Below are 19,822 nucleotides of genomic sequence, written 5' to 3'. Positions count from 1 at the left end.
GCACAACTTAAATGTAGCAGACGTCTTACCTTTGGTATACACTACTAATTCAACGTTCCGCATGACATCGTAGACAATCTGCAACACTCCTGCAAAAATCGCTTCATTGTAGCGCTTTTCGGGAAATCGGGAAAAGTGGATTCCCCCTTAAAAAAAACGCTACACTTCTGAGCACAAGCTGCAACACATCAGCAAAAGACATGTGCATTCTCAATGTAGCGGTAGAAAGAATGTCCTTCCCCTGCTCTCGCCCCGGAGAAGCGATCGCCATTTTCCCCCCTTAGACCGGGGAAAGCAACGAACGAGCGAAGCTTCTCCGGCTAAAGTCTGTCCACAGAAGTGCTTAAGAGTAAAACAAAGCTCCCTATTGCAAGTGTCTTTAAAGTTGCTCGACACTGCCCGTAATTTCGGCCACAAATCCCCATGGGGGGATTTTTTTTTTACTTGAAGAGCATGTAAACGTTACTGCCTCAGCCCCAGCAGGACATATAGTAGCTGCGCAGGCCTCTGGGACAAGCACACCTGCTGATTGGACCCTCATCTTCTGGTGTGCTCCATGGGCGGGACTACAGCGATCACGTCCATATTCATTTCTGCTTCATGAGGTGTGCCAGAAGATGTATCCCACATCAAAATAAAATAAAACTGAATCCAGGTCTCTCAGATCATAGTGCAACATGCTAACTAACTGGCTTTCTACTATGCAGCAGCACCCCAGGTATGAGTTTGTCTTATGCAGAAGAGAAGGAAGATGATGAGATGTTTTGCACTTTGTGATATGCTGCATCACTTGAAGTATCATCATAATTCTGAGCTACTGCAAGCCCCAGCAGCAATCTGGAGCACCAGATGCATTGGTAAATGCACTACTAGACAGTTGGCATATTCAGCCATCCTCTCCCTACTAAGTTCTCAGTGCCACTGGTCACCATAGTGAGCTGGAAGGTAGAGTTAACTGAAGCTCCCTGACCTTGTTTTTCATAAAGTTAATTTATAACAACAGGTAGAAACAAAAGAGCAAAGAGCAGTCATCTAGTTGTGTTCAACAGTTTTTCTTCCAAATAAATATATATCTTTATAGTCAGTGTTATAGCTTGAATTTATTTATAGTGGGAGTAAATTACATTGGTTCAATTAATCGGAGTGCTCAATTAAAAAGGGGTACATTCCAAATTCTACATACACTTCATAGTATTGACAATCAGGTAAACAGAAACCAAAGTATGTAACTGGATTAGAGTCTACATTTGGACTAAAGATACAGAGTTCAGGTTCAGATGATCACAGCTGGCTATAGGAATCCCTGTTCATATATTTGGTAGCTGAGTGTAGTTAATAGTATGTCACCCCATGTATATGAAAGAGGGGCCCAGGCTCAGTGGAAGAGCATCTGTTTTGTATGCAGAAGATCTCAGGTTCAATCCGCAGCATCTCCAGTTTAAAGGACCAGGTTGGAGGTGATATGAAAGAACTCAGTCTGAGACCTGTAGAGCCCCTGCCAGTAGATAATACTGACCTTGATGCCCTGATAGTCTGATTCAGTATAAGGCAGCTTCATATGTTCATATGTCTTGAATTCAGAACTAGAATTCATGTGAAAGACTTAACCGAATGCTGTAGTGGGAGAAGGAATTCGTATCAGAAACAGACAAAATGTGATAGATTTTTGGTCTATTTTGCAACATGAAACAAAAGGCAGCCATGAATTTATTTATTTTATTTTATTTATTTAGATTTCTATACCGCCCATTACTTTGCAGCTCTGGGCGGTTTACACTGAAAATTATATAATTACATGGAATATTATACAGACTTATTACATGGAACATTATACATCAAAACAATTTTCAATAAAGCAGCAAAAGATTACAAAACCACATTTATAATATAAATAACAATTAACAGTAACATTGGGAGACTCATTGGCGGGGGACTGGGGGGACCAGCAGGTGTTCTGAGTCGGTCGGCCACAAGTGAATGCCTGGTGGAAGAGCTCCCCTTGCAGGCCCTGAAGAACTTTGAAAGTTCAGGCGGGGCTCTGATCTCCTCAGGGAGCTCATTCCACCATGTGGGGGCCAGGACCGAGAAGGCTCTGGCCCTCATTGAGATCCGACGTGCTTCTCTGGGGCCAGGGATCCGCAGCCAGTTGGAGGTGGCGGAGCGTAAGACTCTTTTGGGGGTATAGGCAGGGAGGCGATCTCTCAAATACACTGGGCCCAAACCATGTATGGCCTTCAAGGTGATTACCAGAACCTTAAGCTTAATCCGGAATTCAACTGGGAGCCAGCCAAGTTGTTGGAGAATCTCATAGTACTGCATTACAGCATTTCCACATATTGTCTGACTAATGCACTGGCAAGCATAACATGACCACATGTATCCATGTTCTGATCACTTCCCAATTAAACTATTGTAACATGATCTGTGGTTTGCTAACCAACACAAGGCTGTATACTGTCGCCTTGCCTATTTAACTTGTATGTGGAGCACATCATGAGAAAGGCGGGATTAGAGGAGTCACAAATTGGGATCAAGATTGCAGGGAGAAATATCAACTACCTCAGATATGCAGATGATACCACTCTAATGGCAGAAAGTGAAGAGGAATTAAAGAGCCTGTTGATGCGGGTGAAGGAGGAGAGTGCAAACGTTGGCTTGAAACTCAACATCAAGAAAACAAAGATTGTGGCATCCGGCCCTCTCAATTCCTGGCAAATAGATGGGGAAGAAATGGAGATAGTGACAGATTTTATTTTCCTGGGCTCCAAGATCACTGCAGATGGGGACTGCAGCAAAGAAATTAAAAGACGCTTGCTCCTGGGGAGGAAAGCTATGGCAAATCTAGAGAGCATCCTAAAAAGCAGAGATATCACCCTGCCAACAAAAGTGCATTTAGTCAAGGCTATGGTATTTCCAGTTGCAATGTATGGCTGCGAAAGTTGGACCATAAGGAAGGCCAAGCGTCAAAGAATTGAGGCTTTTGAACTCTGGTGCTGGAGGGACTTGCAACCCTTGGATTGCAAGGCGAACAAACCGGTCAGTCCTAGAGGAGATCAGCCCTGACTGCTCCTTAGAAGGCCAGATCCTGAAGATGAAACTCAAATACTTTGGCCACCTCATGAGAAGGAAGGACTCCCTGGAGAAGAGCCTAATGCTGGGAGCGATCGAGGGCAAAAGAAGAAGGGGACGACAGAGAATGAGGTGGCTGGATGGAATCACTGAAGCAGTAGGGGCAAACTCCGGGGAATGGTAGAGGACAGGAAGACGTGGAGGATCATTGTCCATGGGGTCGCGATGGGTCGGACATGACTTCGCACCTAACAACAACAACAACAACAACAACAACAAACCAACACAAGATATTGAGAACAACTTTTAAGCTCATATCAGAGCTCTAGTAATTTTGTTTAAAGCTTTAAATAGTTTGGTATCATGGTACTCAAAGAGTAGCTTGGTCCCATAGTGTCCACCACCCACCTCCAGAAGTGAGGTGAATAGTCTGCAGGGGAGGTGACTAACACATTGCCACAACCAAGCTTCATTTATGAAACTCCCAGCCAATAGTACCTCACCTGGAACCTAGATTCTGTACCTTCAGTTCCCAGGTAGAAACTTTTGCTTGTTTGTGTGTAATTTCCAGTGTTGTGATCTTGGTTGCTGCTGGATCCATGTTGCTGGCTACTGCAGGTAGTAGTCATCAAGCACTGGCCCCCGCTTCTGCGGGAGCTCTTCCACCAGCAGAAAGCCTCTCAGTCCACCCTCGGACCTCCCCTTCTCTCCCTTATTCTCTGATGGGACCATCTCAGGAAAACTGGTTGTCGATAAGAGCTGATGTTTAAGTGATTTTAAATTATATTTTATTAATATATGTTTTATAATTTATTATCATGAAAATTATGTACGCTGTCCCAAGACAACTAGTTCACAAGGGGCAGTATAGAAATAGGGAAATTTTTAAAGATTGCTTTATTGTTGTTTAAAATCTTTATTCTATTTATCATTGTCATGTAAATCACTTTAAAAGTCTTAAGTAAAGGACACCTATCCAGGATGATGGAGTGACCATGTGAGATGACTATCTAGCCTCTGCTTAAAAACTTCCAAAGAAGGAGAACCCAACACCTCCCGAGGAAGCCTGTTGCACTGAGGAACCACTCTGTCAGGAATGTCTCCCCCCCCCCCCCCCCGCAGTAAGAAACTTCCCAGGCCACAAGCAAATCGGCCGCAAAAGCGGCCAATTAGCTTGTGGCCCGGCAAGCTTCTTTTTGTGGGGGGGGAGGGAAGCAGGGCCACGCATGTGCGTTTTCACGATGTGCAGCCGCAACCGCGCATGCACAGAAGTGCCACGCATGCACGGCCGCGCAATCCCCCTCCCTGCTGCCGCGGATCTGCAGCCTTGAAAAGGTTGGGGACCACTGCTCTATATGACGATCCTTCAAGTATTTTGATCTAGGAGTGCATTGTTAGTGATACACTAGGCCTGATGTTATGAACCTAATTACCTCATTATTCCAGGGCATCTTTGAGTGTGTTGACAAGGACATTGGATCCCTGCCCACAGAATGTGCCAGAGACATCATCTAAGTCAAGAGTCCAAACCATGGCTCCTCCATAGTTCTGCTTTTTCAGGAATTCTGCCTGTAAAGGAAATATACCATATATATATGTGTGTATAGTAATGTAAACTGTGTACAGGACAGCTCTTCCTGGGTACAAAATCTCAGCATATACAGATTATGGAATACATCCTTTTTTTTTTTTTTTTTACTGACCAGAGGAAATTACATATGACTCCCAGGCATTGCCTACATTCAGATATTACAAACAAACCTTGGTTTGTTTAGAACAAGACTGAGGTGCTGAAGTCCTTGAGCCTGCATGCTCCCTTCCCCTTCCCTCATGAAAGATAGACTTCAATCTAGATTGAAGACTTTCTGGTTTAATATATGCTGCAATTCATTGTGGATCTCATGACACTGCAAATTATAATTTGTTTCTTCTTCCTAGAAACACACCACAATTCCTCTTTTGGAAGTCACAATAAAAAATTTGGGGGGGGGAGAGGGTAGAATCACAGTAGGAAGTTTTCAGTCTGTGCTCTGTGTGGAAGTGGTAGAGGGAGGGAAAGTACAAGAACTACCGAAGCTGAGTCTCATAGGCCCATTATGCACGGGGGGAATAACGCACATTCGGAGTGGAATGGCGGCGACTAAAATCACCGATAATGCATGGAGCCGTCTGCAACCGGCCGCAGCTTCGGTGCATGCTGCCGAAAAAGCTGCGTTCACGAAACGCGGAAGAAAGCGCAGCTTCCGGGTGACCGGGGCGCAACCAGAAGCAGCGCCACATAATCGGTTACTCTGGGTTTTGCCGCCGTCGTGCCCTGCCCCGTGCATAACCGGTGTGCGTCGTGTCTTCCCCCTCTGCGTTTTCCATGTGACCCGAAATCGCCATTTCGGCGGCCGTGCCTAATGGGCCATAATGAACAAGCTAAGAGTTTTAGCCATTGCAGTTGCTAAGCAGCATGCTTATTACAAACATCCAATTTACTTTTAAGAATAAAATGTACAGCTAAATCTAGAATCAATATTCCCTAGTGAAATAAATAAGAATTTTTCCTTTGAAAATTTTTCCTTTGCTCTATATGAACTGTGACTAGCCCAAGGTCACCCATCTGGCTGCATGTGGAGTAGTGGGGAATCAAACCTGGTTTTCCAGATTAGAGTCTGCCTCTCTTAACCGCTATACCACTTTTGAGTTTTGTGAGTGGCTAAACAGCTGTTGGACTTTATTTTCCTCTCAGGGACAAAACAAACAATATGCTTGCAATCTTTGGCAATATAGTCACATTCTGCTTCTGAAGAAGGCAGTTTAGAAATTCTCCTTCCACACAGGGATTTGTCCCTGCATGGATAGTGGGAAGCCCCCAAAGCAAAAGAAGAAGAAGAAGAATATTTGGCCAATGCCATGTCCAATTTGGGTTCAGCTCATCTTGCTAATATATAATCTCATTGTCTCTGTTTTAAAAGAGAAACTGATGGGTGGCTGCAGGTGGAGCATCCATCTGGCTCCTCCCCCATAATCACTATGGGGGAAGGAGAGCTTTAGCTTCACTTTCAAAACACTATGCAGCAGCTCACCATCTCTCCCCTGGCCCCAGCCTGTCCTCTAATCCTTGCTGCATTACAGCACAGCTCCACAGGGGAAAAGAAAATGAGGGGAAAGGCGGGCTGGTCTGTGGCGAGTTCAGATGAAATTACCATCATTTCTGTGTTCCTGCACAGACATGATGGAGTGGAAGGAGGAGAAAATTGGATGGTGAAAATAGTGTGTAGCACAGCAACAGGGCTCTACAGGTTCCATTTCCTTCTCCCCCACAAGAGCACATCTTCACACTTCTATCTGGAAACCCATCAATGGGCTCAAACGCTCAGCTAAATGAGTTCAGGCTACTAAACTATGATTTTCTGGCTGGAACTTTGCCTGCCCCAAGTACTAAGGGAGTTCACCACACTCATAAGGTATAAGAAATGAAAATATCAAGGACGCACTTTGAGCTGAAAGCTCCTCTCATTGTCATATCCAACCCATTCCATATCTTTGACAGCATAGGGTACTTTTTGTTCTGTAATCCAGGACAGAGTAGCTCCTTGTAAAAATGTACAGACCTGTCAAAACAATAAGCTTCTGTCAAAACAAAGGACCTGTCAAACTTTAAGGACCTGTCCGGAAAAAAAAGACTGGAAACTAACTCTGAAAGAAGGTCTAAATGCATTTTGCTCCAGGATCTCATGCTGAAATGTAATGGAACGTAATAATTAATAGTCCATATTCTCACCTGTGAAGGCTTCCCTAAACAGCTTTCAAAGAAAACACAAACATTGGTTAAAACCCATTAAATATTCAATAAACATAGAATAATGCCGATAACCATCAAATCACATGAGACAACAGCTAAAAGCAACAATTTAAAAATCTAAAATCCATTAACCCAGCAATGGTAGAATCTAGGGGGGGGGATGTATGTGGCACCCAAAACTATGCAGGCTAGGCACCAAACAAATCTCTACCAAAAGGGAGTCCCAGACAGAAGCTGCTGTCATAGAACATAGCCTAACTGCCTTGGCTGCCCATTGTGAGGAAATGTAGACAAAGAATTAAAGTTCCAAAGATTCTACTAACAGCTAGGCAGAGTATAACCTGAAGTAAGAACTACTGGATTCAGTGGCACCTACTCCAAAGTTAGAATGTCTTGTGTGGTAGTTTATGGGGGTGCCTTCTGGCTATCAGAAGTAGATCTGGTATCTTTGCTATAAGGCATCCGGAAGCAGTGACAGAAATACTTGGGGCTGCTCTGATCCTGCCCTTTCTTCAAGAACAAAACTATGAACAGGTTTAACTTGTTATCCTTTTGAGGAAGATGGGTCTGAGTGTGATTCACCCACAGCCATCCAGTGAGTTTAGCTGGGCTTTTGTCTATGGGGATTTAAACTCAAGGTTTCTATTCCACTACAGTTGGTTCCCAGTATTTTGATATATATGCTTGTAACATATAGAATGTTTACCTCAAAATATGCCAGAACACCAGCTTCATGAGTGTAGGCTCCAGGAGAACCTGCTCCAGATACTGGAGCACCAACTCCAGTTTTTTCACTAGAAAGTCTGAAAGTTTTTCCATATGTTGGAAATCCCATAAGAAGTTTTTTAGCTGGGGCTCCATTGTCCTTCCAGTATTTCATGGCATATTCCTGTAGCAGTGAACAAAATAGTTAAGTGTGGCATATTACTTATTATTCTTTCACTACTTTTTTTAGCCTGAGTTTTGATAGGTAGCAAGTCAAGATGGAGGAAGGGAGGTTGGGAAGAGGCTGCTTTATCCTTTTTTTATTACTTCTGATGGCCTGGTGGTAAATAAAATGATTGCAACCTTCTGATTGATAATATAGTTATTAGGGATTGGCTATAATTCTACATCCAGTCCTGGTTCAAGTCTTTGGTTCCTACCAGGCAGAGAAAACAGCCTGTTCCTCTCTGGAATATAGTTTTTGATAAGCTCTCTCACAAGACCAACGTTTATTTTATAGCTGAGATAGTCCTTCTCAAGGCTAGAGAAATGAAAGAAGAATGTGTCACTACCATTTATGTAAACAATTGGAGGTTGGGGGGAGGAGCATGTGGGCAGCTTTTTGGAGCTGTCAGCTGTTCCTGGAAGCCTGGTATAAGGGCTGGAGAGTGTTCCCGGGTGGTGGAGTGGGGACGTAGAGACCCTAGGCTATTGGCTCATCCTGTAAGCCCAACCTCCAAGGAAAGGGTGTTTAATATGATGTCATCCGATTGTTCTCCACACAGATTTGGGAATTCCGCTATGTCTTTATTTCTTCTGCAGTAAACATAGAAAAAGGTTTTTTCTCTCACTGTGATTCATTGGGGCTGTGCAAAAGAACCCTAATTAGGACACTTGGCTATCACTTCTGTTTCAGTTCAAAAAAGAGCCCAAGTTGCTCTTTCACTCATAGTGGGAAGGATACAAGGTCACCATATGTTCCTTCATATTATCCTATCTCCAGATCAAAACAGCAGACTGGGAAGATTCCTCATTATCTGGAGAAAATCCGTGACTTCTGCTTGCTTCCTTTTCACTCAGACACAGTCAATCATAGCTCTTTTTTGGTTAAAAATGAAGAAGAGAGCCAGTTTGGTATAGTGGTTAGGAGTGAGAACTTCTAATCTGGCGAGCCAGGTTCAATTCTGCACTCCCCCACATGCAGGATGACCTTGGGCTAGCCATAGCACTGATAAAACTGTTCTGACCGAGCAGTAATATCAGGGCTCTTTCAGCCTCACCTACTTCACAGGGAAAGGAAAGGGAAAGCGACTGTAAACCACTTTGAGACTCCTTTGGGTAGAGAAAAGAGGCATATAAGAACTCTTATTCTTCTTCAAAATATAATAATGGAATTCCATCTAATGTATAGACTTCATCTATCAGGATTTAAACCAGCTGTTATTCCACGCAGTTGAAAGGTTTCAACTACAATTGATATATATTTCTATTATCTGACTCTATGATACATTTTGTCCTTACACAGTTGTAGAAGACATTTGGGTCATAGGATGCTAAACCCTTATGAAGGGGGCTGTTATGTCCTGTTACAGATCCCCACGCTCCATGGAAGTCGTAGGTCATAACACTGATAAAATCAAGGCTCCTGAATACAAAAAAGAAAAGAAGTAAGGATTTTTTTTCATATGTTACAAAATCTAAAATGTAATAGTCACAATTGGTAATGATAGACAAGGGGTCTTAGTTATAAAACCTGTCATATAACACTTTGGAACAAGGACATATGTGATTTTCAGTTATGGAAGGAACTCAATTTCATTGGAATTAGCAACCTTCAAAAGGCCTTCTAAAACATTTTCAGAAACAATCTACAGCTAAGCCTAAATGGAATCCTTTTATCTAAAAACTGCAGTGCAGAGTGACTTGTGTTTGGTCCAATAATATGAAAACTGAAAAACTTCCCCCTGTTTGGAGAGTCTGATTCCTTCGTGGAATGAAGGCTATGGATGAAAACATGCATTGACTACCAGGTGGCGATGGTTCAAATGAAGACGTGACTCCTTTTGGCATTGAAAATTGGCCACAGCCTATTTAATTGCCACCCTCAACGAAGTGTTGGCCCCACAAAATCCTGGGTAAGGAAGCCTGACCCACCCAGCCATCTGGCTGCTTATGTTTAACAAGCCATGATGCTCAGAATCCCTGTCTTACTCCCAGCTGGGAGGACAGGTTGTGCTGCATCACGGCCTAGATCTGTGGGAGGTGACTTGGTGGGGACCAATGGGCATCCACCTCCATTAGAATTCCCAGCCACCTGGCCGCTAGGCCCTGGCCTCCCAGCTGGGTAGGCCGCGCCATTTTTGCGGCTGGTCTCTTTAAGGAGACCCCGTCCCTCAGGGGGTCCTGTACACAGAGGGGACTCCCTGCCAACAGGCTCCTTACTTGGGTTAATCGCCCAGAGCTGCAAAGAAATGGGCGGTATAGAAATCTAAGTAAATAAATAAATAACCCGCAGCTGTGACAAATCATAATTAACAGTATCAAAATATAACCAACAGGGAGGTTGGGAGGGTTGTTATTTGGACTGCGCTTCGCAGAGAGGCGGAGTGGCCACATAAAGGTAAAGGTAAAGGTATCCCCTGTGCAAGCACCGAGTCATGTCTGACCCTTGGGGTGACGCCCTCTAGCGTTTTCATGGCAGACTCAATACGGGGTGGTTTGCCAGTGCCTTCCCCAGTCATGACCGTTTACCCCCCAGCAAGCTGGGTACTCATTTTACCGACCTCGGAAGGATGGAAGGCTGAGTCAACCTTGAGCCGGCTGCTGGGATTGAACTCCCAGCCTTATGGGCAAAGCTTTCAGACGGCTGCCTTACCACTCTGCGCCACAAGAGGCTCTTTGTGGCCACATGCGCTGCCTTAAATAGGCTGTGCTCCACCCCCTCCGCATGATCCAGGCCACAGCCGGGCAGCAGCAAGAGCCAGCGCCACCTCTTCCCTTGACGCCACCATCAATTGTGGCCGCCATAATTCGCCACCACAGATTTCATTTGAATAGTTTTTTACAAATTTTGTTAGCAATTCATAACACAAGGTCAGCAGATCCCTCAGGAGATAGTCATTAAGTATCAAGACATCACTCTCATTTGGTTCACTTTGCAGAAATCATGTGACTTACTTCCCCAGGGCAGGAATTTCATACCCATCATCAATGATACGCTTGCTGGAAGCCACTGCCGCAGAAAGCAGAAGCCGTCTGCGTCCTGTCCTTTTGCTCTCTTCCACAAAAGCAGCCATAAGTTCCTTCAAAGTAAAGAGCAGTAGCAATAAATGTTGCTCATGTGCAATCGTACACAATTAACAGAAAACTGGCCTTTTTCATGATGAAATATCCACAGGAAGTTGTCCACTGGAGCAATTCCATAAAGGAAATGTCCATGTGATCATTATGGACCACAGTTCTAACTTACATGATGTTATTAAGCTTCATGACCATTTCACCGCCATACAGCCTCATAAAGTTTGTTCTTTGTGGCTTATTCTCTTAAATTCTTCTGTTAGTGGTGCTGTGACTTAAAAGCCTACCCAAGCATATGCTCTTCATACTTCTTTTCTATTATCAGTTCACATGTTCCAGGGATGAGTGCCATCTTGGAAATACAGTGAAGACCTGGTTGGACTTGCATAGTGTGTTAACTTTAAACATTTCTACCACAATTCATCATGTTTTTTTCCCATTGCCTTTCAATTCAAATTTGAAAACTTGCATATTCCACCAAGTCTTGTAATGATTTTATGCACATTAGCAAAAGCTCAGCTGAAAATCAGTTTCTCACCTGAACCAAGATGGTAAAGTGATGCTTATCCTGTTGGGCATTACCATGAGAACGTGGATATTCCCAGTCAAGGTCTAGTCCATCAAAGTGATATTTGTGGAGAAAATCTATTACAGACTGAATGAATATCTGGCGATTAGTCTGAGAAGAAGCCATGGTAGAAAACCTGGAGGAAAACACATTATTTGTATTTTATTTTGTTTAAAAAATTATCACAACTGTGTCATATTGAGGTCTATTCCACACGACTTCAATGTTGCAAAAGGCTTGCAAATTGTAAATGCTACTAATTTGCAGTTATGCACGACGTTGCACACAATCTGCCACACTCCTGAAACAGTCCCGCAAAAAGCGATTCATTGTAGCGCTTAAAGGGAAATCCAGAAAAGTGGATTCACCCTCCGAAAAGCGCTACACTCTTGCAAACAATCTGCGAAAAAGTAGCGAAAAAGTAGCGAAAAAGACCTGTAGCGAAAAAAGACCTATGTGTTCCCATTGTTGCGGTTCCAGCCAAGTCCCTCCCCCTGGCTCTTTCCTCCGAACTTCCGGCGAAGCGATCACCATTTTTTTTTCTTGGAGCGAGCAGAAAGCAATGAACCGGCGAGCCTTCATTCACTCAGCGAGGCTTCTCCGGCTGCAGTCCCTCCACAGAGCTGCTTTAAAGCTCCCCTCAAGTCACCAGGCACAACACAGCCCCGTTTGCAAGTTACCTTTATTTTCGGCCAAAAATCACGCCCATGCACAGGGGGGGGGATTTTTTTTTTCACTCAGGGAAGCATGGTAACGATGACTCGCCAGCTCACATGCCAGCTAGATGGGTCTCAACGTTAGGAGGAATCAAGGCATATTCATTGCAACGTATGTTTTTCTTTTTTAAAAAAAACCCTGTTCTTAAAGGGAAAGGGGCTTTTCGGGAGCATGATAACAGCCGCCGATTGGCTGTTCGTTTGATTGACGGCCAGGGGCAGGACAAAGCACAGAAAAAATCGCTTCCTGGATAGTGATTTTTGCGAGACCGGAAACATGTGGGAAACTATTGAAACGCTACTGGATTCCACTACAAAGGCAGGTATGCATAAAATAGTGCCAAATTGCACTATTAAAAATAGCGTTTCCGCTTTCAGGAACCAATTGGCAACATTGGTCCTTGTGCAGAATGGGCCTTAGTTTTGACAAATTAATCCTGTAAAATCTTTGCAAACACTTAACAAATTTGAATTTTAGCAATAAATGTATGCCATGCGATAAACAAGCTCCTTCTGTATGCCTGAAACCGGGTATCCTATATATGATTACCATAAACAGCATTTTGCAATATACAGAATAAGGGGAAAGATCTCACCTTCGGGCATCAAAGTTTCCTCCTCCGACAGACACCAGGGTGCGCAGCTTTTTATTTCTAGAAATGAAGAAAAACAATGAAATATGCAAGGACTGTATGCAATGACATACTCTCTGACTAGGAAATGCAAGGCCCTCATCTCCAAGTTTGGTGGCACTAGCTTGCACAAGATCTATTCTATACATTCCTTAATCTAGATTCAAGTGGGTAGCCATGTTGGTCTGTCTGCAGCAGCACAACAAAATCAGAGTCCAGTGGCATCTTTAAGACCAACAAAGATTTATTCTGGAACCTGTTAAATTTGTGCCTGTCAAAATGACCCACCTGTCATTTTGACAGGGGCAGACTCAGCAGATTCAGGAATATATAAAATGGATTCTGTGCAAGCTAGAGATACAAACTCATAGGCGATCTCTTGCTCACTGTCCTCTACCTGCCCTCCAAGTTTGGTGGGGATTAGATTTATGGGGTCCAAATTACATTCCCCCAAAGAAGATTCTTCCTGGAAATTACTTTCTGGTGAAACAACTTGCAGTCATTTCCCCAGAAGACACTTTTCTGGAGCACCTTCTTGTGCGGTGTGTAATATGAACCCCACAAATCCAATTCTCACAAAACCTGAAGGGTAGGTAGAAGAGAATGAGCCAGAGATCCTCTGTGAGTTTGGAACCTCTAACATGCTGGGGAGGGACATTCTAGCAAGCGACATGGTTTGTTAAGCCCCTAAATGTTTATGATGATTCATGAATCAGGCATACCATGAACCATGAACCAAAACACCTTTTCCTAGTTCATGCTCACCCCTATTGATCCCCTACAATGTCATTGAGAATACTGGAACCCAACACTTACATGCGCAACTCTACATAATACTTTGAAAAGTTATAAAAGCTGCTTGACCAGAAAGAACACAGATAAAAGGATATGTGCATTAAAGAGAATGATGACTCTTTCCTACCTTCTTTCAAGGGTCTGAGAATCTGTTATCTGTATAGAACCCTAATACAATGGTAGTTGGTCACAGCAGTGAACATCCTAAACCAGAGGTGTCAATATATAGCCCATGAGCTGAAACCAGCCTAGCCAGGGCCCTTATCTAGTCATTACCTTTAATGTAGATGCCGGAAGTTGTGCATCAGAAGGACAACTTTTGGTATCAATCACTACTAAGCATCATTGAGAGAATGCATTTAGTGTTGAAAATTACTTGCCTCTCCTTTAAGTTGTTGAGTTCCATGTAAAGTATTTCATCATTCCATTTTGTAGTGGCAATTTGGTTGTTGGTAATGCCAGCAAAAGCATATATCAAGTGGCTACACAGGAACGGGTCTATATCTTCTGGTGTGAGCCTGGCAGCTCCTTTCCTATGATGAGCCCAGTTAGTGACATAACACACAAGTTTGTAGGGACAACCTGAATGTGAGAGAATGGAGAGCTCTTCATGCAATTTTCAATATGCTACTTTCTGCTCTGTATGCCACAAGCCTTGCTTCCTTCCTGGGCAGTAGTGGCAACTCAGCACAAGACTAAAGGTATCAGCTCTTTTCAGAGATTACAACTATGGTGGGACAACTATGTGTAATTTCAATATGCACAGTCAACATTTTGTCTAATTAGGGCAATGCACATACTTTCCAGCTTCAGTTTTGCAAATGAAACACTGGATTGCCAAATGCACACGTTTGTGTATACTGAAGCTGGAAAAGACATGTATTGCCCTATTCGGACAAAATGGTGATTGTGTATCCTGAAAGCATTGCACATACAGTGATTTCCCTATGTGTGCAATTGCCCCCCCAAAATCGTGATGTCTGAAAAGAGCCAGCTTGGTGTAGTGTTTAGGAGTGTGGACTTCTAATCTGGTGAGCCGGTTTTGATTCCTCAGTCCCCCACATGCAGCCAGCTGGGTGACCTTGGGCTAGCCACAGCACTTATAAAGCTATTCTGACTGAAGGTGGTCTGTTGTGGGGAGAGGTAAGAGAAGGCGAATGTAAGCCACTTTGAGACTCCTTTGGGTAGAGAAAAATGGCATATAAGAACCAACTCTTCTTCTTCATAGAATATGATATTCACAGGTTTGGCAAAGTGGGAAAGTATATACTATAAACAGCATATGACAATAATTAAAAGGCTTATGGCCAACCTACTGGCTCGAGTGTAAACCAGGATGCCAGATGAAAACATCCATGAAATGTTGTAATAAGTCAAAACAAGCAGCTTATTTTAAATTTTTATTGAACATTAAGTTTTCCTAAAAAATCAGAGCCGTTTTTATCTATAGCTGCCAAGAAGAAGAAGAGTTGGTTTTTATACCTCACTTTTTACTCAAAAATTTAATTGCAAAAAAGAATTGGCTTTTATACCCCGCTTTTCACTGCCCATAGGAGTCTCAAAGAACGATTATGCATGCCCAGGCTGGTGGTGACAGGGCTGTGGGGCTAATCCCCGATTATGCCTGACGTCACCGCCATCCCAGCTGTCGCCCAGCCCTAGCCTGACTCAGGCCCTTGGATGGCCCACGGTAAGGGAACGCAGATTCTTCCATGTTCCCTGAGATGCCGTGGGCACCATCAGGGGCTAGGTTGGGCCAGTGCTGTGCATGATTGGAAGAGCCGGGGCTTTGGGCTTGGCTCCTCCCCTGACCTACAGTGTCCTTTCAGGGACACCTCATGCCCGTGTCAGCTCTGTGGAGCCACAGAGCTGGATGGGGTGATCCCCCACCCCCACCTTGAGGGGAGAGTGGCATGCTGCTCCCCTGCCATTGTGTGGTGGGGGGCCCCGCTGCCACCACCACTACCACCACCGCCAGACAGCACACTGGGCTTTCCAGCCCAGGTGTTGTATGTACACACAAGCTTTGCTGGGGCAGCCCAGATATGCCGGGGCATTCCCTCCCCTGTGCATACTCAGGAAGCAATGGGTCATGCCACCCCAACGCAAGGACCCAACAGCAGCCCAGTGTGGCTGCTGTCATGCATAATTGGTCATAGTGCCTTACAATCACCTTCCCTCCCTCTCCATACAACAGATACCCTGTGGGGTAGGTGAGGCTGAGCGAGCTCACCCAGGACTGCTTGGTCAGAACAGCATTATCAGGGCTGTGACAAGCCTAAGGGCACCCAGCAGGCTGCATGTGGAGGTGCAGAGAATCAAACCCTGCTTGCCAGATTAGAAGCCACCACTCTTAACCACTATATCACACTGGCTCTCCCAAAGGATTCCTGTGAAAATGGGTATTTGCAGAAAGCAGTTACATTCATAACATGTCTTCATATATTCTCTTTCAGTAGATCCCTACTTTGGAGAGCTTCATAAAACTACATTTCTATCATTCTTTCATATAGTGATCCGCCAAGCCTTCTTAGAACCTAGCAGAGCAGTTCCCTGATCTTTCTCTGCAGCCCCAGTTTCAGCAACTGCCTATCAGATGGCATCATAAAAATGCAAACAATCACTTTAAACGGTTCCAGTCCCAACCAGGCAGGCATATATGTCTGGTCATTTCTTCTCTGGGAATAACTCAGTCGAAAACAATGATATTTGAATAAGAACAACATTATTCTTTTAACTTGGTTCACTAGTTGTACTAAGTCAGTGCCCATGAATGTCATGTGAATTAAGTCGAATGATTTTTTCAACAGTTTTCAACACCGGTACAAAAACACAAGCACGAGTGAAGAGGTTCATACCAAGTTGCAGATTCACAAAAAAGGTAAAAGCTGGAAAACAAGAGACAGAAGAACGGTCACCACAAGTAAGAGATTCTAAGATGAAGCTTGACAAAGTTCACATCAAGATTTTCAAAAATCATGGCTCTGGAAGATGGAAACTTCTTGCCCCATTTCCTGTAAAACTCATTGGTTCTAAAATTCTACACATACAGAAGCTGTCATTATTCTCCAAAATAAAATCCTACATAACTGTTCTTCTGTAAAGCATATAAATATGAATCTGGTTGCTGGCCTCAGCCCCTGCACATGGGGCTGGCTTGAGCTCCAGTAGGGGACTGTTTACTTCCAGCCATCAACCCCTTTTCCCCTAGCTGATTTTACCCCTAGGTGATAAAAAACACATCTTACCTGTTGGAAAGAAAAGCAGCTGAGTAGAGTAACATCTAAGAAGAATCCACTCTATCTCCCCATTTCTGCCACAGACTTATCGCCCACCAACTCATAAATAAATGAAGAAAATAATTCCGTTTACTCACTTGCCCACAGAAATAAGTTTCCCATGTTGATGCTCAGACCTAGACAGAGCTGGAAAAGGGGAAGATTCAAGAGAAGAATTGGCAATTAAATTTTATGGAAGTCTGAGTTCTTGGAAATGTTAGTATTTTAGTGGCCCTTTTCTGAGGCATAGTTCTGAGATGAAGTCACTGTGGGCCTAACAGCTATAATGAAAGTTATGAATGTTTTCAGTAGCTAAAGCACTCCTGAGTGTGAGGGGCTGGATACTGTTAACTTGTTGCTTTGCTGTCCTTACGAAATAGAAAAACTCTGGGAAAGGAACCAATCAGAGGGTTCTTGTGTTGCACCAAATTGATCAATAGGCTTTCCACCTTCATTCAGTGAAGCAGATTCTGCTTTTTGCAACTGGAAGAAGAAAGGGAAAAAATTGAGGGAAACGGGTGAGAAGAAGGGACTTTGACAGTTTGCTTCCTAGGGTCTAATCAATTAAAAATTGTAATACAATGTAATATTTCAGTTTATTAATCGTAGATAGTCCATGTAGGTGTTGCTTCAATGACAGGACCCAGGATGGCAGAATATGATAGAAGGCGCAAGAGTCTGAGGGCTCAACTAAACATTTTTTTTCTTATCCTGCAAATGCAGCTTCCAGATCTGATTTATCAAGGAAGAGAATGGTATGGGGAGACAGAGTCATTGTAGCCCTTGCCTGACCGTTTGTTTGCTTGTTTATTGCATTTGCATGCCACCCTCCCCTAAGGCTCAGGTCAGTGTACATAGAACATGAACGAACGATACAACAAACTCTGTGATCATAGTGAATGAAGGTAACGGTAATAATAACAATAATCGAGAAGATAACATTATAACAAGGTAAACAATCTAACTGACCCATGGTTGGTCAGATCCGTCCTATGAGTTCAAGAGAGGGAGGTTCAGGCACCCTGTAAATGCTGTTTTGTGTCAGTCTTGCTTCAATGGGCCTCAATATTAGACTATTAAGCAATTATTAACATATAAGTAATAACTACTGTTCATATTTGAAGCATTAGAATCTTGCAATAATTAAAACAAGACAATATAAAACAATCTATAAAATAACAAAATATTAACTTCTTAAAAGTCAAATGAACCCAGGGGAGTTATTTCCTCCAGACAGCAAAGCTCTTCAGATTGTAAAAGTCCACAGAGCTGATTATGGTAACTTAACGAATAACAGGAGGACTCCTTCCAAATACTTTGCAGTCCTTTTTTCAATAGTTCACACATATTTTAAGCAATCAGTATTTTCTGTATCTGAAGGTCATTAATTCATAGGGTTCTGATAAATTGGAAGTGACTCAACAGCACACAACACACACACACATTTTCTTCCCTTGTCACCATATCAGTCAGTACATAAAACCCCTAAATATCTCTCTCCCCAAAACAATCTATTTACAGTTTGCCACAAACCTGACAAAGTCCTTCAACTTCAAAATCCACAATTTCCTGTGGTGTTGTCTGTCTGCCTGTCACAGAGAGTAAAAGGCATCTTGTCCAGTCTCCACCTACTTATACATTCTACCAACTCATTATCCACGCCCTACATTTTTCTTCAGGAACTCTCCTGAAATACTAACAAGAACACAAAAGTCGACAGCAAAAGATCTGACAGACAAGAATGCCAATACACACACTGATACTTCTTCCCATCAGTTATACAAGTTGTCTGGAAAAAGAACACTTGCCCACCTACATTTTTCCAGGTTTCCTTAAACAAAGTAAGCTGCAGGGTTTGTTTGTTTGTTTTGCATTTATAGATGTAATGTTGCTCGACATTATAGTGCTATAATGGACTCCGGGGAATGGTAGGCCTGGAGGATCATTGTCCATGGGGTCACAATGGGTCAGACACTACTTTGCAACTGACAACAATGACAACAAATAGTGCTATTCAGATGTATTCCATTTATTCATGGTCTGTTATAATACAGTAAAACAGCCACATCTGGCACATGATTACAAATTATATGGCTGATCTCCACTTTCATGGCTTTCCAGAAACATAACCAAGAAGTCCTCCAGAACTGGTTCCTATTCCTAAGGTTCTTGGGTTCCCACCTGTGGTTCCAGTGCCTGATGGCCTTCTGCCAATTTCTTAACATTGAATTTGATTTCTGTTTGCTGTGTGCCTAGTCTATGAGAGAAACTGAAGATATGGGTGTTGTACCATAGTGTTTCCTATGATTTCCAGAGAGGTCTGGCATCACTTCCAGGCTCAAACCCCCCCCCCCTCTTCAGCATGTCCTCAGTTCCCTGAACTCCCACCAGTTTACATGCAAACCAATTTCAGAACAAGTTGGTCACAGAAAAATGCCATAATATTGCTCACTCAGGATTGGTTCAAAGCAGTAAAAGAGCTGCTTTGTATATGGCATTTTTGCTGACAAGTTCAGAAAGAAATGCAGGCTATGCACATGCCTATGTTGAGAGAAAGATGGACAAGCACACTCAGGTGTGAGTGCAGGTCAAGACCAGAATATGTTTCACTGCTCCATTTCCATGTGTGCTTCACAATGTGTGTCAAGAACTGGAGCATCTCCATGTAGGACAAGGTTTCTTGACCTTTATACTATTGATTCCAACCAAGTATGCAACTTTATTATCAATTACCTTCCATGTCTGAAGTAAAAACTTAGAACATAAACGCTGCACTGTAATCAGGACAACTTTTATTTATATAAGTGTACTTATGAAACTGTTGCAAAATTTAGGCTTAAATTGAAGAAAGTAGGGAAAAGCACTAGGCCACTCAGGTACGAACTAAATCATATCCCCGACGAATATACAGTAGAGGTGACAAATAGATTTAAGGAATTAGATCTGATAGACAGAGTGCCTGAAGAACTATG

The 19,822-nt window shown here is 43.2% G+C and overlaps 1 protein-coding gene across 5 annotated transcripts; it reads right to left on the bottom strand.

Moving 5' to 3' along the window:
- Nucleotides 1–1,074: 1,074 nt before the first annotated feature.
- On the bottom strand, nt 1,075–18,489 carry LOC143835992 (acidic mammalian chitinase-like). Of its 5 annotated transcripts, none has more exons than XM_077334600.1 (12): nt 18,384–18,489; nt 16,949–16,997; nt 16,431–16,460; nt 13,953–14,154; nt 12,742–12,798; nt 11,400–11,565; nt 10,742–10,866; nt 9,086–9,209; nt 7,566–7,748; nt 6,552–6,668; nt 4,503–4,638; nt 1,075–1,614 (listed from the first exon to the last, which is right to left on the bottom strand). In XM_077334600.1, exons 2-11 carry the CDS (start codon nt 16,971–16,973, stop codon nt 4,507–4,509), a joined length of 1,161 nt encoding a protein of 386 aa, XP_077190715.1. In that variant the 5' UTR covers nt 16,974–16,997; nt 18,384–18,489; the 3' UTR covers nt 1,075–1,614; nt 4,503–4,506. The 5 variants fall into 5 exon arrangements, with proteins under 5 accessions (XP_077190715.1, XP_077190713.1, XP_077190714.1 ...); XM_077334598.1 differs by lacking the exon at nt 1,075–1,614 and adding an exon at nt 1,707–3,317; XM_077334599.1 differs by lacking the exon at nt 1,075–1,614 and adding an exon at nt 1,707–3,317 and having other exon boundaries at nt 16,949–16,987; nt 18,384–18,464.
- Nucleotides 18,490–19,822: the final 1,333 nt, after the last annotated feature.

Source organism: Paroedura picta, chromosome 4 (assembly GCF_049243985.1).
Source record: "Paroedura picta isolate Pp20150507F chromosome 4, Ppicta_v3.0, whole genome shotgun sequence".
NCBI lineage: Eukaryota > Metazoa > Chordata > Lepidosauria > Squamata > Gekkonidae > Paroedura > Paroedura picta.
Note: the sequence above shows the minus strand (reverse complement) of the source record. Positions and strands in the feature narration are given on the sequence as shown.